Source organism: Passer domesticus, chromosome 4 (genome assembly GCF_036417665.1).
Source record: "Passer domesticus isolate bPasDom1 chromosome 4, bPasDom1.hap1, whole genome shotgun sequence".
Lineage (NCBI taxonomy): Eukaryota > Metazoa > Chordata > Aves > Passeriformes > Passeridae > Passer > Passer domesticus.
In genome coordinates this window covers 20,277,847-20,296,030 of record NC_087477.1, presented here as the reverse complement: position 1 = coordinate 20,296,030, position 18,184 = coordinate 20,277,847, and the positions used below count along the sequence as shown (strand labels likewise).

Below are 18,184 nucleotides of genomic sequence, written 5' to 3'. Positions count from 1 at the left end.
GTAATAATTTCCTCTGATATCAGATTGTATTTTAGACCTTAATGACAGTTCCTTATCAACAGTTCCAATTACCAGTGTATCCCTAATTGTTTCTTCTATGCTTGCCCATATTAAACAACACTGAGCTAATTGTCACAACATCCAAAGGAAAACCTTTGATGATCATTCCCTTTTCAGATACATAACCTTCTCATGTCTCTGTTTTCATCGCTGTTCACCTACTGTCCCCCTACTAGTCTGTCTGCAAGGAGTTCCTTTATTCAGAGAGTTTGCATATCAAGTCAATACATAATATAATATTTTCTGTTAGAAACATTATGACTAAAAACAGCTTCATCAGAATTACAGTAATTTCCAAGGCTGAATAATAACAGATCTGGACAAAGCAGTCAAACTAATTTAAACCCTTGTCATAATGTCATTTGCATTTTATGAAATTACTAAACAATTTAGAAAATTAATTTTTGTTATTCACAGTCTATGGCACTTCCTTGGTCAGGACTAAATGCAGAAAGACCAGAATACTGAGCAACTATAAACCTCCTTTCTTATGATGCTGAATATGAGTAAGGATCAGACAAATGTTACATAGTCACACCCAACCAATTCACATCACAAAGACTTCAGCAAGGCCAGGATATCTCTGCCAGTCCATGTACAGTCAAGATTTTTAGGCTGTGGAGCACCAAACCCAGCAGACAAAATCAAGCTAGGATTAAACAAACCAACATAACTGACTGCAGCATGTCACAGCAACCTTCCTACTAGATCCTGTTCCTGCTCTCAGAACAGCTAATTAAGTTAAGCAAAAGGTAATGTTTATGAACTTATGCAGCTCCTTCAACGTGAGAATGATTGAGAAACATTTCCTTCAGTAACAGAAGTGGCAAAAATATCTGAGTGCTAGAGCTTGCTTCCTTCAGAAAAGGAGAAAGCAAGTATACAAAACCACACAGCAACTCATTTGGATTTTCTGTTCTTCCTGTTAGCAGCTTTATTTCTTTAGGTGAAATATTGAAAGGTTTATTAGATATCTAATTTCTGTTAATTGGAATGCAAATTTCATTCCTATGCATATACCAGATTTTGGCATATTTGTTTCAGTTCCCAAACTGTAAACCAGGTATGTCTTACCTCACTTTTACAGGAATTTTGAGTTTTAAATATTGGCAAATTTCTCAGCTGGAGACACAGAAGAATATGGGTGTGTATAGACAGATTACTTAAAAATGCATAATGGTAAAGAAGAAAAAACTCAAACCATTACTGAAATAGTACAAAGGAAAAACATTTACTGCTCTATGTTTTTCTCTTGATCATTCTTATGATGAAAGACTGAAAAATGTTCACTGTTAAAGAAAAAGCTGTTGAAAATTTGTACACAAGAGAAAAGGCCAGGCAAGATACTGCAATATAAGCTCAGAATTTTAACAGCCATTCTTTTGTTCTGTTTGCATAATACAGATTACCACAATTTAAATGGAGAACTAGCTGCAGGAGGTTACCCTTTGAGTTTACATTATGCTGAAATGCTGTTTGATTCCTAGAGACTTAAGTCTTTGTTCATACTATAAGCGTCAAAACAACTTTATTAAGTGCACAGCATTATACAAGGCTGCATGCCAAAACTTGTAAAATGTCAATGCCATGTTTTTCTTGGAATCTTATAATTAATTCATCATCAGAATTGCTTTGGGGCCTTATTCTGATCCATTTTCTAAACAGTGTTACCAGGAAATTATGTTCCGTGCTTCTGTTTATTTAAAGAATATCATTGCTGAATTTACAACTAGCAAACTAGTTAAAATAAAGCCTTTGGGGGATGTAGTAAATTAAAAATGAAAACACACTCAGAGGAATATGGAATTTATGACCAGAAAAATCTCATTAAAAAAAGTGTACATTCCTAGGTTTATATAAATCAGATACAGATTCTGTAAATACTTAGCGCATAATAAATAAATGATTGCTGAACTCAAAGACTAGTAATTTGTGTCGCCATATCCTGCCTGACTTCTCCATTCTGCTATAATAGAAGGCTCCTAACAGGTAACGGAGAGGATTTTGTTTGTTACTGCCATGAAATGATATGAAAACTCAGAAAGAGATTTACCTTCAGTTACTTAAAAAGGACCTGGCCCAAACACACTGGAAGTGACAATAATATTTCCAAATATCTCAAGGGCTTTGAATTTGGATATATTATTTTTTAGTGTAGAATTACTCAAAACTTTTTGATGGCAAGTTTGTGAAGTGTTACTTTCATTTATGTTTGGAAATTATATGGTTCCAAAGTGAACTCAGCATTAAGAGGAAAATGTACATTAATAAAAAGAACTCGGTGGGATTACAGCAAATAGGAATCCTTGTCTTTCAATGACATTAGAAAGGTTATTTTAGCAGTCTTCCTTAAATAACAAAATTGTAAATTCTGGATATTATCTTTAACGTCCAGTAGTAAAATTTACATTTGAAAAGAAACAAGATTATAAGGAAAAGAACATAGGCAACTAGGGGAGAAAATTCTCTGTAATGTATTCTCGCAGAAAATCTGATTCTACTCATGCACTTACAAGCTGTCCTGCTCCTAGCATTTAAATTAAGACTAGCAGCTTCCTTGCACTTCCACAGTACTCTTGAAAAACTTGAGCTCTACTTCTAGTCAGGACTTCAATGCAGACAACATAGTGGAGTGGTCAGCTGGAGGACAGTCAGTACTTCAAAGGCATGGTGGATTAAAGGAACATAACTGCTACAAGGAGAGACAGACAACAGAGCAGCAGTAGCTCACCAGTTACACACAATTTTAATGTTTGGATGTCTCTCTCATGCATTGTACCCATGTCTCTGAAGTGTGCTTCCTACAATTTTCCCCTCCTCTCTCCCACATGTCTTGTGACTTCAAGTGCACAGTGTGCTTCCCATTCTCTGCTTGCTCTGCTGAACTTAAGAAGCAACAAAAGAAAACCCTGTTGAGACTAAGGCAAATTGAAAGGATGACAGTAGTCTCTTGAATCTTCTCACACTTCCTCAGCTGCAGAAAAAGAAAAAAAAAAGGAATTATCTGTGAAGCTCATTCAGGTGACAGCCAGCAAGCAGTAGACTCTAAATTTGACACCCTCTTATATGCATTAAAGCCTCTGAAGGAAATAATTAAAGGAAGCATGGGACTGGAAGCAGGAGTTTGCAAGAGTAGAAATGGGCAGTATATTGCAAGTGAGCAGTTGCAAGAGAAGGAAGGTGAGAATTGCAGAGTTAACATAATGTCTCCCAACTTTTCACCCAAAAGTTTTTGTTCCTTTATGATTCCCGGTTGGCCAAAAACATCAACAGTGATTTTGCTAAATCACTTTCATTATATTTTAGATCAAATGTTTTCCTTCTTTTCGATGTCATTTTGTTCAGCTAATTCTTAGCTACAGACAGAAGGAAAAGTGTAAATTTAAGCCAGCTATTGAAATATTAACAAAGTTCTGCTGCTCCTAAATTCACAAAAAATTCAATTTAACAGGATGATTCAGAAGATTTGTAACCAATCAACATATCAAATTAGTATTTAGAAAAAGAAAACCTTTTTTTATATTAGGAACATTGCAGCCTATAAACTAAAGAAGTTTAAAATAGATTTTTTTTTTTTTTTAAGGTTTCTTCCAATCCAAGACATTATGTGAGCCTATGAAGATACTATTCTTGGTAAGATCCAAAGGCAAAATTGTGCCTTGTTTCTCACAGCTTCTGCTTGGAATGTCTTAGGCTTCTGATTGTTCCTTTCCCTGAGATGCATTTGGTCCACACATGCAGGGCACTGATAAAAGCAGAGCATTTTTCTGGTTAAGGAAAAATTTTTTGACAGTTACTGACTTCAGGGCAATGGTGATGTCTGATTTATGACGTCTATCATCTTGTTTTATTTGGACAATTCTCATTGCTGAGGGATTTTTTTTTCCCCCCTTTTTCTTCTTCTTTTACTGTACCTCCATGTTTGACCTTACAGTAACATTGTGCAATTTTTGATGATCTTCTGGCAGGCCATCAAAAATTGGCCATTTCCCACCAAACCGACAAAACACCCTAACAAAAGCCCAACCTTATGAACACTTTTATTTACAGGATACAAACTACTGGAACAGGAAATTACATCAACAAATCTTTCAAGGCCAAGTCCTGCAATGTTAAGCTAGCTTGATGCTATAGAACTTATGGTTGTGAGATGCTCCAAACTCTTTGGACATGGGACTAAGTTTTCATGGGAAAAAACCAATATACAGCTGTATATTTTGGTTTACTCAGAAGATATTAATTGTTTCTCTCTCTCTTATGCCATATATTAGATAAGCACTTGAAATAACATCATAGCTCAGGCACCTGCTAGTGGTGAGATGAGAAAAGTGTTGGCCTTGGCTAAGGAGCCACATTAGATTATCAGAATGGTGCTTTCATAACTGGGAATAGAGAGAGTTCTTAAACTTTAATTAATCCTGAGTATGAAAAGTGTTACTGAAGATAATCCTCTTCCAGGTACCCTACAGTTAAGTTGAAAGACCATTTGGAAACTGATGCCCAGAGAATTCTACATCAACTTCTTTTTAATTCCATGGGAATAGAACATAATCTGTAAAAAATTAACAAAAGCAAATATCAGCCATATGGAGTATTACATACCTAAGTGGAAAATTTTAGGCAATTTTTCTCCAAGTAAATAAAGCTTTTTCAATCTTGTATCTGATTTGCTACTTTAATTTGGTATTCTTTGTTATGGGGATTCTGTGACCTTAAGGCTTTATTAACTAAATGGATAAACTAGGGGACTATAATCAGACTGAAAAGATACATAATTCTTTAACCAAGAAACAGCACAATCTGACCACTTTGGTGCAGTTTATGTATCTTAAAATGTATGTATTTTTGGTTGCAGAATGACAGGTTTCAAGTCAGGAACAGTACCAAGGAAAAGAAGGAAGACCATGAGCAAATTTTTGCCAGAAAATCTTTTTCATTATGTATGTGTAAGTGAAATAACAGCAGAGTCAGTTACTCTGTGAATTTATCAGATTCTAATTTGGTTGGAAAATGTTAAAATTATAGGGAGAGTGTAACATGCAGCTAGTCTGTCCATACTATCTAACAGTATAGGAAACTTTCAAGATTGTGAACTGTTGTTCCAAGTATATCCTCAGAGCCAGTCATAAAAAATCCTAAATTAGCAAATGTATTTGAACTATTTGTGAACTGTATGTGGTTTAACCATAAAATTTGGGGTTTTCTTTCCCTGCAAGGGTTGATTTCAGCAGAAACACCATATCAGTGGTCTTTCTAGAACACCAAAAGCCTGTTCTATCATATAAACATTTTTTTCAATGAAGATTTGCACTTCCTGCAACCACTTCTGGTTCTACCTGACCGGGGAATATAGATTCTTTTCCAGAATTAAACTATGTGTGCTTTATCTACTAAAAACTTTTTAAGTTCTTCTTATAGATTGTAACATCTTCCTACATGTATCACTAAGTGTATTATGCCTTCAGGCTATTTCACTCCTGAAGCAATCAGTTGAAGCTACAAAACAAAATCTGGTTTGTGATTTAAGTGGAAAATTAATACACTTTGTTTGTTTTGAAAGAAAATATTTTCTAGATTCAATTTTTTTCCATAGTGATGTTGAGAACACAGTGCCATTCTATCCATTATCAGCTACTAATCTAAGTGAATCTAATAAAGATAAAAAGGAAAGAAAAATCCAGCAATGAGATGGAATAAGAAAATAATAAGAAAAAACATCTTTGAGGTGTTCCTTCCCCAAACTTTTACTAGCCTATTTTTCTCTGGTGGCTCTGAAGGCACTCTACAAAAAAAAAAAAAAACCACCAAAAAAAAAAACAAAAAAAAACAAACAAACAAAAAAAAACTGCCTCAATGCTAAGGTGGGATAACAGAGGGGCTTTTATTGTGCTGCTAAATCTATTCCATGCTGCAGGGAAATGTGTGAGTGCACAGTTAATTTTAAACAAGGCAGAAAATTAATCTAAGCCTTGTCATGTTAACAGAGGGAATTTTAGGAAAGAATACCCTTGTAAAGAATTGCTGTCAATTTCAATATGACCCTGTGACCCTAATATTTTCCAGATATGGAGGAAAACTACTGTGCTGTGAGGAGGCATCTCTGTGCAGCACTGATGAGAAAACTGCTGTGTCCATTTCCTCTGCCTGCACTTCAGAACAAGCAAAAGGAAACTGAAGAGCTCTCAGAAGCATGCTTCAACAATGAGCTGAACTCTGAAAGCCGTGTTTGTCCTCAAGTTAAAAGAACATCTCTTCTATAAATCCGTGTTTAGGAAGATCTTTCAGTCTAGCAAAGTGGAACACGAGCAAACTATAATATATGGCATCTAAGAAAATGCAGTCTAAAACTGGAATCAGAGTTCTAGTTTTAGAGAATTCTAACTTGAATTCAATGAATTCATAGATGAGATTTGCAAAATTCCATTGTATGGAATACTTCATCAGAAAATGAGAAGTTTAACAGCTGGGGTATTTAATTCAGTCTGTTTATTCCTTTAGATCTTGTGGTTTAAAATAACTTTATTTTAACACTTGTCAAAATTACTTTTAGGCATCCATCAGTGCACCACACAGAAAAAACATAACACCAAAAAAAAATTGTGGGATGTTTGCACTCAATACCAGGTTCTGATATGGAAATCAATAACAGTATATTTGTTGAATACAAAGTTCCCCATTCCGTGAAGTACTTATTTTTAGGCACAGAATTGGGATTCACAAATTGAGAAAGTGAGACAGGAAATTCTTAAGCCTGTTTTTAAAACAGAACAAAAAGGGCAAGATTTGAAAGCTTTTTTTTTTTTTTTTTTTTTTTTTTTTTTTTTTTTTTTTTGTGGAATCCTCAATCCTTAAATTTAAGGATTTTCTAGGAATTTTTATTTTCCAAGTTTAAAACTTTGCTTGGTATGGGTATTTGCTATAAGGAACAGGAACATACATGAACAATGTATTAAAAGTAGGTCCTAAATATGAGCTACTTACTCTTTAGATCTCTTCCTAGAAGAAATTGAAATTAATATTATTATCTTTAAACCTATTTCATAAAACAGAGAATATTTTACCAGGTTGTTTTGAGACTTGTTTGGACTGAGTGTTCTACTCAACTACATTGCACATTGGGTTTGTCAAAAACAGGATGTTATTTCAATGATAAAAAAATAATATATTAAGATATAACTTACTAAATTTACATGAGCATATTGAAAGACTTAAAAGTTAATGTAATTACAGAAAAATAGCAGAGCAGTGTAAGGGAAAATAAATGGTATGTTACGTATTATTAAAAACTAAAAATATGAATCTTGAAAGTTATTGTTTAAACTTAGTAGTGGCTTTTGGTAGCCAATTGTTTTAAGTAAAATCAGTTGCTAATCTTTTTGGAAGACAATTTTTATTTTAAATGCACAGTAAACTATTCCTTTGATTGGGTAAATATTATAAATAATTGTAAAGGACTTTTTGATTCCATGAGGTGTAAAGTAATATAATAAAACAAAAATATTATTCATGTCAATCATTTCACGGCCTTAAATATAGTAAAATTCTGCAAACTAAAGTTTTCTCCACAAATAACGTAGGGGTTAAAAATAAAATGGATATTTTCTCTTAGTCATATGCAGCACTTTCATTCAACTGCAACTAGAAATATTGAGCTTTTAAAAAACAAACAATTTGTTTACTTTCTGTAAGTGCATGCTTTTTCTTCCTGTGCTATATATATATCACTTTTCCCCTACATATACTGTTATTTTTTGATAAATGTTCAGTTTTCAGATTGCATACCTCACATAATGCTAACAAAACTGTACTTTTAGAAAACATCACCACAAAATATCTTGAACTTTAGTCTGTGCATAAAAATGAATTGTTTCCTGAAAACACTGTATTGTAGATACCAATTTTGAATGTTATCAATTTATATGATATACATGCTGCAACGAAAAGGAAAGACTATTTAGTGTGTATTTCTTAGGTATCAGTTAAAGTTAATGCAGGCCTGTCAGAAAAGCTACACAGAATTTCCTACATCAAGGCAATTCCACTGGACTGATCAGAAACGTTCAGTGAGAAATCAGACCTATTAATTTTTAACCACTAGCTGTAATTACCAATATTTTACTAGTGCCTACACTAGTACATTCTAAATCATAATTTTTCTTTGGCTCAAGTCAGAATTCAAAAAATGGCAGCAAATAATAAATCATTACAATTGCAAAAGCAAAGACCAGATAATATTGAAATATTATGAAGATGTTTCTTGGCCCCAAATTGTGTAAAACCTATTTTGAACTGTCAAAAAAATGTATTTGTTTTCACTACAGTTCACAGTTGTGTGAATCCCAGGGATATGAACAAATTTTCTTTGCTGATCATGCAAATTTTAGATGACTGAAGGTTACTTAACATGTTAAGTAATTTTTCACTCCAGCATACAAGCCTTTATTAACCAAAAGCCTGGGGGCTTCACACTCTCACAAGAAAAGATGTGAAATACAGAACCAAACATTATCAGTTATGGGATAAGTACATGCATAATATCCAGGGGCTAATGTCAGCTTTCAAACTGAAGGAAATTTATACTGAAGACTGAACAGTAACTTGTTAATTTTTTTTTCTTTTTTTGGGGAGTGGGGGGTTTCTGTTGTTTTTTTTTGTTTTGTTTTTTTTTTTTTTTTCTCCTAACATTCAAATACACAAAGCAGTTGTCAAATACTGCTTCATAAACCAAGCTCATTAAACCCTTCAGGCTTGTAATCTTAATTCCCTAATTACCTGCTCTGGAATTGTCAGCAGTAGAAGATGTGTAGCATCCCATACTAGTCTATAGATATTGTTCCTATTCCAAATTGGATGGTAATTTGTCTCCAGTCCTGGAAAGGCTCAGCAGGGATGCTGTGCTGCTGTTCTAATGGCATTGCTGAGGCAGTGATGGGAGCCACATGCTGATGGAAGGCAAATCCAGGGCAGAGGTCTGCTCTGGGGGAAAACTATTCCACTCAGGAGGTCTGGATCACTTTTGTAAGGATGGCTAATTAACTGACACTCACTGAACTACACACCCAGGATCAGTATAAGGTATGCAAAGGATTCACCATAATAGAAGATGCAAAACAACAACAAAAAAAGTATTTAAATCAATAAACTGCTAAAAATGTCTAAACCCGCTTCTATAATACAACAGTACTGCACTTTACACACATTCACATAGTGATGTGACCAAGCTTGGCTCTTGTAAGCCCACTTAGGAACTCTTCTGGGAGCCTCCCACCCGCACAGACTTCGTGCTGGAAGTGTGGGCAATCCAGCTCTAGGTGTCCTTGTGCAGCTTCTGAAGTCTGCTGGTTGTGCCCTGCTGGGAAAGCATCAGTGGAGTTCCCCACCATGGACCTCTGCACATAGGACAGAGGGTGAAAGAGAAACAAGGGCTTGTAAGCAGGAAATCCAATTAAATCCCAGAAGCAGCAAAATTTCTGACAGATTAAAGTATCATTTCACGTACTTTGGGGAAAAAAAAAAAAACAAACCAACAAAACATTGGTAGCACTCTACCAGTCCTTTGCACCTTAAGGTTTTGGTTCTTGCTGTTTCAAAATTAGCACTCTAATTATCTTACAAAATCTCTCTAGCCACACTTGAAACAAGCAAGATCTGTTCTTCTGTAGATCAGTTTACTTTTACTGGAGCATCCTTTCTAATTGTCTGACTGTACAAAGGTTTTTCTTTATGGAAGGAATCTGATTTTACCATATCAAATGAGATGAAACTTTTTTTTAATCTTTCCTCTGGGTATGTGGATTTAGATCATGAGATGAAGGATCAATATTCTTTGTTTTCCTGATGATTCAATTGAAACATAATGTATGAGGCACCAAAGATGTTCCATTAAGTAAGTGCCCCAAGGTGAAGCATACACATCAGATCTTTGGAGGGTTTTTTTTACTGTCTTTGCAATATAAACATAGTTTAATAAAGCTCATTTTAGTTGATATATTTTCTCTGTAATTATTCCTTCCAGTCATAGGACAGGCAATTTACCCTCAGATAGTGTCACACACTGGTATTAAAATAAATTATTTTACCCACTAAATAAATTAATTAGTAACAGCAACAGCTAAAGCCTATCTAGAGTAAATGGCATTAGGTGTAATTATGAGTAAACAAAGCTTGTCCCCAAATTCTTTGAGCCTGTGTACAGTTGGATTACAGCAACTCTATTGGGCAGTAACCTATTTGCCCAGTAATTGTGACTCATACAAACACTATAACTACACTGATTAATTTTCCTTACAGACTCTGTGGTAGGTTAATTAAATGATCCATTCTAAATAATGACAGTCTTTTACAAGTAGCCCTGCAGGAACTGAGCTGTTACTTCAAAAGGCATGAGCAAAAGAGAAAATAATGAAGGTGAACTATGGAAAATCCTCTTGAAAATATATATGAATGCAGAGAATACATAAAAAACTAAATTTTTAAAATGCCATACTATTAAGTATTTGACAGTGTTTTTACTGATATGCTGTCTCATGCAGTAAAGCAACTGAAACATTAAGGCCAAATAAAATATGCCTGATATTCCATAGTAAAGCATCAAAACCTTGTGGCATTGCAATATCTTGCTAAATAACGCATTTTTCCATTAATGAATCCATAAATGAACAATTGACCCAAACAAGATACCCAAACTCCTCTCTATGTTCCTCCTTTGCAAGGTGACTGCAAACTGTAATGCAAACACTCCTGCCTATGAGCTGCTCTACAGCTTCACTCTCTAACATTTGGGCCTTCAGGAGTCAGAGGCTCTTGATTTGCAAATAAGATTTGACAAGTACTTTAATTCATCAAAATCACAGAGAAGTAACTCAGCTAAAAGTGATTTTGAATAATATACAAGAGATGGATCAATATTGCCAAACATTCTGCTGCTGGAGTCTAAAGATATAATGGTAGACAGTTTAGGTAATAGGAAACAGAGTAAAGAGAAAAAATTCTGATGCCTCATTTGAGACTACCATTGCAAAAAAATGAAGAGAAGGATCAGGTTTTAGCAAACTCTTCTTTAGTGCCAGATAAGTCTGTATTAAAAAAAGAAAGAAAAGGGGAAGCTCTTTAGACAATGTTGAGTCCAAGTAAATGAATTAGCTGTCAATAATGTAATCATGCCCTCTTCAGGACATGCATGAGAGATACCAAATGGTTTTCTTTCTGGGATTTCTATTGTCTTTTGATGCTGATAATAAGGATAACTGAAAGTACAAAAGAGCATTTCACACTAATTAAAATACTTCTATAGGTTGTCGGGACTTAGCTTGTTAGTTTTACACCTCTTGGTTATTATGAAACATACTTTTCAGATGACTTGTTGAGTGTGAGAAGACAGGACCAAGCTTGCTGAGGGTTGCTGAAGCCTCCTCAGAACATTCCCCACCAGAACAGCCCCCACCAGAACATTCAAGATCCTCCTTTGCACTTGGTTTTCCTGCAATGTGGAGCAACAGACATTATTGTGAGGTAGAGCAGATGTGGAGGCAAGGGCATGCACTTTGTGGCATCCAGCCTTCACCCATCCATACCTTTATTCTCATGATTTATGTGGGTGAAATATATTTCACCTTTATTCAATACAATTTGGATTCCATCTGAATAAAACCACCTGCCCTAATTTACATACATCTGGCTAACAATTTATCAAAGTTTGGTGCCTTCCACTTGCAGCTCAGGAGCCCTACTGCCCAGTGAGTGATCTCTGAATACAGTGAATTGTTATCTAAAAGATAGACCATTACAAGCCATGGTTCCTTATAAAAACTCTTGCCAGCAGTGGTTTTAGCATACTAGGAATTTTAAAAATATCATCTGGATCATCCTCTGAAAAACCTCAGTTATAGAAAATTCTAATTAAGGAAGCCCAATTCTATTTATGCTTTGAAAATTTTTGAATATAGGAGTTGATAATGGGGACAGCAGTATGGAAAATTAAGATGAATCTTATAAAATTTGAAAAGTTATTTCTCCAATAGTTGAGATAATATCAGTGCCTTTGTGAGCACACCTAATATAATTCCATGAGAGCTAAACCAGCTTTATTCAAACAAATTTTTTCTAGAACTTCTGCTATTACAAGATATTTAGCTTCAACAAAGGAGGATAATTCAGAGTATATGAAATAACAGAATTTTACATACCTAACTGTGTAAGAGAAAATGGATTTGTATTTTAAGCATTTGAATATTTTGGATTGGTGGGGTTTTTCTCCATCAGGCTACAACAGCTGTGTCTATTTTAATTTTCTGTCTGAAATCTCTATTTGACTCTTAGATGATTTCATGTTTTTCTTCTCTTTCAGATTACTAGTTACTCAGTGAAGTGTAATAAAATACTGGTTTCAACCTAGCTTTCCTCCCATTGCTTTTTCTCTCTTAATTTAATTCCTACAGAACTAATTTGGACTTAGAAATTTCCTACTGTTATTTGAGAGAAGATATGAGAGTGATTAACTCCTACCTTTAACCCATATAAGTAGTAAGAACCATGATATCACCTAATTTCCACCTGAGACAAACCACCATGTCATCTTATTTCTGGCTGTGACAGTCTTTTTCCTCTTTTTCAGAGAGAAAATATACAGAGAAAGAAATTAAATTAATTAAAGAAATGGATAATTAAAATGGCATTTGCTGTTAAGAAAATTGTCATTTTAGGGCTACGTAAAAAATAAATAACAGGAAACAAAGTGTAGTTATTACATGAATCAAATACTTTGGGAAATATATAGATATTGAAATTTTTCTACCCAATGACATTAATATGTTAAATAAGAAAATGTAAGAATCAGGAAAGAGGTACTAGAAAGCCTACTATAACATTACTTGTGATATGGACTTCCACAAAGGTCATATCATATCCTCTGGGAAAAAAAGGTGAATAAATATCAGAATTAATTATTTTCTTGTTTTCCCTAGCTAAAAAAGCAATACAGACCTTTAAATCTCAGTGAAAAGAGTGGTTTGCCTTTTATGATGCAATTTCTTTGGTCTTATGTTAGACAAAATGTATACTATGTAGTCTCAGCCTGAAACCCGTGTTGGCTGAGTACTCTGTTCTGAGGGAATTCCACCTGAGACATAGGCATCTTCACACTTCTAAAGCTAAATTAAGTTATTCCTGTTAGTCAAAGAAAATTTCTTTTATGAAGAAAGCTTGCTGAGAAACATGATCCTTGATATATATTAGTGTCACTCAAGTACAGACAGAAAAACGTCAATAGGCTTCTCACTTTCACAAGTTTTCTATCAGTTTTCTTATTTGAACTAACTGCTACTAATTTAATAAACCGGAGATAAGAAAAAAAGAAAACATAATAGGATTAAAAATTCCTAATTTGTGATTAGGGTCCAGTTTGATTTTATGAGTGCTACACAAAAGTGAGCACAAATTTGTAGAGGTGTCCTCTGTAACTCAAGGTATTTCAGTGGAATAAATCTGCTGTGAAGAATCAGGATTATGGTCACACTTCCTGCACCATTTAGCATAGGTACAGACTGGCAAAGGAACCAGAATTACAAGCACTACAGAAAAGCCAGAAGGGAACATTTCTGACAGGTGAAAACCAAAATGTGCCATTGTAGACTTTATCTGAAAAATAATTTTGTCTTTCCTTTTTCATATGTATAGAAAATAAATCATCACCGATTATTTCTAACTGGAGCAATGTTAGTACATCATCATTTTCAAATAACACTTGCCAAATGGCTAAATGATGAGTGTGGGAAGAACTCAACCTTTATAAACAGGATTGGCCAAAGTCAGAGAAGAAAAACCAGCACGACACTCATGCCTAAGATGAGGGGAAGTTTAATCTGAAAACCATGTGCATGTTTTACCATGGAAATCACAGAGGCACACCTTCTTGCTGTGCCATTCAATTATTTAATTAGTCCTTCAACCAGACAAAACCTGCCAAAAATATATTCATAGCTAAAAACCCATGTCACATTTTATGGATGCCAGGCAGAACAAGAAAACCTGTTTAGCATTTTTGCTATAAGCATAACATCTCATTTGTGTCCCAAAGTTTTCAATCTCAAATGTCATCAATAATTAGATTACATGTGGGAATGAAATGCAGAGCCTGTGTTGCTTGAGAGACCTAGTGGTGAATTATCAGCCCTTAAAAATTCTACTGCAGGCCCAGTCTCCCACTCTCAGTTCCATGCCTCTAATCCCCAAAAGTACAGGGCTGATAAAAGTGGCTTCACCAGTCAGAACCAGAGACAGCTTAAGTCATCTGCCATTTCTTACCTTGCAAAGTGGGGAGGAGACAGAAAAAGCACAATTGCCACAGGCAGCACGGAGGCACAAGAAGAAGAGAGCAAAATAGAGTCTCTTCTTGTTGAGACACATGAGGTGTTGAGATGGATGCTTCTTCTTCCTTCTCACAGCCTGTAAGGCTCTTCTGCTTGAACTGGGAAAAAAAAAAAAAAAAAACAACTCTAACAAAAGACAAAAAAATGCAAAGAAACAAACAAAACAAAAACAAACAAAAAACCCACAAAACAAACAAAAAAAATACAATAACCAAAAAAACCCCAAAAAACCAACAAAACCAAAACCAAAACCAACAAGAAAAATTCCCCCAAAAAACAAACAAACAAACAAAAATCACAAAAAAACCCACCAAAAGCACTTTGAGTTAAAGATTTAGACAAAAACTATCAATCAAAAATTTAATATGGATTTTCAACTTCTCCCATGACATGGTTTAAAAAACTTTAGGTGGTTTGTTTACCTATCCTCAAATATAAGCATATAAAATGAACAATTACTACAAAGTCAGAAGACAACCCTCTGAAGAGCAGAACTTTATCTTGAATTCTCTGTTTTAAATTTTAGCATTTTTTATGAAAACAAAGCAGTCGTCATTTTCATTCTATTTGTTTCTCTGTTATTGGAAAGATTTACATTTACCTTTCCCATGCTGAAGGTCACAAAATGATGGATTAAGCATTAAAAATAACCGGAAAGCATAGCTGAATAACAGAAAACATATTGAAATAATGGATCTTTCTTTGTGTTGATTGTGAAGATGAACATTTTATATTCACGATGAGTATTTCTTAGAAAGTAAATTCAAAGTCACATTATCACACACACAAAAGAATATTTAAATGAAATTTGTGATACTTTGGCTGATGTACTAGATACTTATAATTCCAGGCAAAATCAATTTTTAAATATAAGTTTAACGTGCTTACTAATCTTATTCTCATCGCCGCAGTGGTTTTAATCCAGAACAGACACAGACTGTGAACAAAGTGGGTAGGAGGAAATGCACTGGATACAAGGATACAAGTGCAAAACACCTGATTCCAGTCATGCAGGGATGTCACCTGAGGCTGCATATCACCTGTGGCTGCAACTCCATACCCAAAGTCAAGCAAAGGGACAGAGGTGTATATTTGGTCTTGCCCACCTATTTGAGAAACTACTGATCTGCCAAATGGCCCAATTCCATTTTGCAATTTCACTTTCTGTCCATTGTTGCAACTGCTTCTGGAGGCAGAGCCCTCCACAGGATCTTTTAGTATGTCACTTCCAATTTTTAGAACATGTACTCTGAATGTAGTAGTGGTGATCTGAGGAAAAAAAAAAGGAAGTAAAGAAACATATATATTCCATGGTATTTCCAAGTTAAGATGTAAACAAGCCTTATTCAGTTGGTCAAATTCAGCTTGAGAAAGACCAATCAGTAAGGTAGAAGAAATGAATCATGTTTAGAGTGAAGGCAATAGGAAATCACCCAGTTTCATTTTGGGTCATTATCAAAACGGCTCTGACTTTTTCAGAAGATTGGAAATCATTGCCTTTCCTAAAAGACTAGATTTTCAGTATGTGTAGTTAGGCACATGTTCCATCTCTGTGGAGCATGAATTTAAAATCTTGCTTGCCCCTTGCTACATAGACTCTATTTTAACTGCACCTTTCCTGCTCTACTGAGTCAAATCAACTAATCCTTGTGGTGCATGTAAGAAGACACAAGTGTGATGCAAACAAGGACTTAAGTATGACAGATACATTTGAATCTCACAAATACTTCATCTATGGCAGATGTCATCATCAGACAGAAGCCCCTCAGCAAGAAATCTGAGTCCAGTGAGTCATGGTGATCACATGCTGCTTTTGGTACATTCACCAAAACACTCTTGGAGAATGAGAGACAAGGGAAGGGAGCAGGAAAGGGGGGCACAGTGACAACAATTACCAAAGCATTTTTCATTGTTCCTTAAATATCTCAGAGGTGGAGGGATGTCACTGTTAGGTTGGACGTGACATACACATACGTGATCAGGGTCCAAGAAGAAAAAAGTTTTTATTCTGCATGTTCTCTAGCTTATATACTCTTAACAAGGCGTGATCTTAAGTCATTAACTACATCACAAGAACTTATTATTTTCATTGGTGCAAAGCAATTAGCATCAATATAACTGGCAAAAATTTTACAGAAATTTAATAAGGCGTGTATACACATCTACTTATGCATGTAGCCTAGCTTACAAAAATGTTCATGTATCTTTTTTAATCTGTTTCCATGCTGACAACCTTTTCTTCTTCCTTGCTATGGATACACTAGAAAATCATCAATTGTTTTTCTTCTATTAACTCAGCTTTGCATGCAAACCAGCTGTCAAGCCCCTCCATACTTCCCCCTTTTTGTATTTGAGTGACAAACACGGCTGACAAGGATGTTTGGAAGGCCTGGTGTAAAAATCCAAGCAGACAAGGGAGACACAGAGTAATAATCATAATTACCAACAAAATTAAAAATCCAGTCTTCAACAAAGCTTTAAGCTACCTAGTGATGCTCTAGTTCTTGAAAAAATGGAAGGATAGGACAGCACAGGATGCAACACAAGATGGGATTTGACCCTTAGGTAGCCAGCAGTGCTGATGCAGCGCAGCAGCTGGTGCAGCTCTGTACATATAGGGAAGCAAATAAAAGGCAGTTGTGTCCGCAAAGGTGGAGAAGGAAAATTCCTGAAGCTCCATAAATGGCGGCTGAAGGGCTTATTGTTTGAGAAACATCCCATAAACAAGTTTTATAAAGCATAGAAAAACATTATTCTGAATTCCTTTACAAAGGATGTGTGAGAAGACATTCAGGCGTGAGCAGACACTCCACCACAGATGTTTAATTGTGTCACTGTAGTGTCTCAGGTTACCAAAATTATACTGCAGGCCTATGCAACTCAGTATGCCTTCAGTGCTGTTTAAAAATCCCCACACATGCCTATCCATGAAACACCCTCCCAATAAGCAAATAACCCTTAAAAAGCACCGTGTTTTCCTGGATTTTTCTTCTAGTGATTTTTTTCTTTCTTAGCGATAATGCCATTGCACAGCTGGAACCCATTAAATTTAACAGCAACACAGCCACTTGCAGACACCTTAGAAGTCCTTCTGCAATAAACAAACAACAAACAAAAAAATTTAAAAGATATAAAAGCACTTCCACATAATGAGATTGTAATGTGAAAAGATGAATAAACTCACTTATTTTTGTTCTTCTGGAATTAGTCGAGCATTGTTCATTCGTGAATATTTGAATGTGACGTGATCCATCCACTGCCTTGTACACAAAATTTCTTTTAATTCCCTCTAACATCTAATATTTGAAAGATACAAGGCATCCTATAAGTGCTTTGTTCCAATCATTTGAACTAAAAGAGTGTGGGCAACTTTTTAGCACCTAGGCATCCTAACTAAATGTTGACTGTATTGGGCTATCATATACCCAAATTCATAATTTGCTCTTTAGGACTGAACGACAAGTCCCAAGAGAAAAGAGAACTTTTTTTAATCTAATGTTCAGAAAATCTATTAGCTACTTCACATAAGTATTTAAAAAAATCTGCTAATGGTAGTATTACAGGCAAAAGGGCACTTATTGAATTTCTTTTGATAAGAAATATTTCAGACAAGGAAAGTTTTATAAAAAATTGATTATTTGTAGAGTTACTATTAGTTTGTAAATTCTTTAAAGTTTATTCCAGTGGAATCCTGATTTAGAAAAAGTTTTTAGGCAGAATATCTTTTGGAAAGAGACATGTCAAAAAGCTCAGAAAGT

The 18,184-nt window shown here is 34.9% G+C and overlaps 1 protein-coding gene across 4 annotated transcripts in view; it reads right to left on the bottom strand.

Moving 5' to 3' along the window:
* Window positions 1-390: 390 nt before the first annotated feature.
* Window positions 391-18,184, bottom strand: part of LOC135298679 (uncharacterized) — a 48,570-nt gene continuing 30,776 nt past the window's right edge. For 3 of the 4 annotated variants that reach the window (XR_010360719.1, XR_010360718.1, XR_010360720.1), the window contains 7 exons: window positions 17,611-17,722; window positions 17,396-17,517; window positions 15,533-15,695; window positions 14,362-14,524; window positions 12,565-12,664; window positions 11,408-11,539; window positions 391-3,034 (listed from right to left, as the gene is read on the bottom strand). Coding sequence is in view for 1 of the 4 variants with exons in the window: in XM_064416493.1 (XP_064272563.1) it covers window positions 14,496-14,524; window positions 15,533-15,695; window positions 17,396-17,517; window positions 17,611-17,722 (426 nt within the window). In the remaining 3 variants the exon portion in view is untranslated. Of the gene's footprint in view, window positions 3,035-11,407; window positions 11,540-12,564; window positions 12,665-12,721; window positions 14,525-15,532; window positions 15,696-17,395; window positions 17,518-17,610; window positions 17,723-18,184 lie in introns of those variants that run through there. The other variant, XM_064416493.1, reaches the window with a different exon arrangement.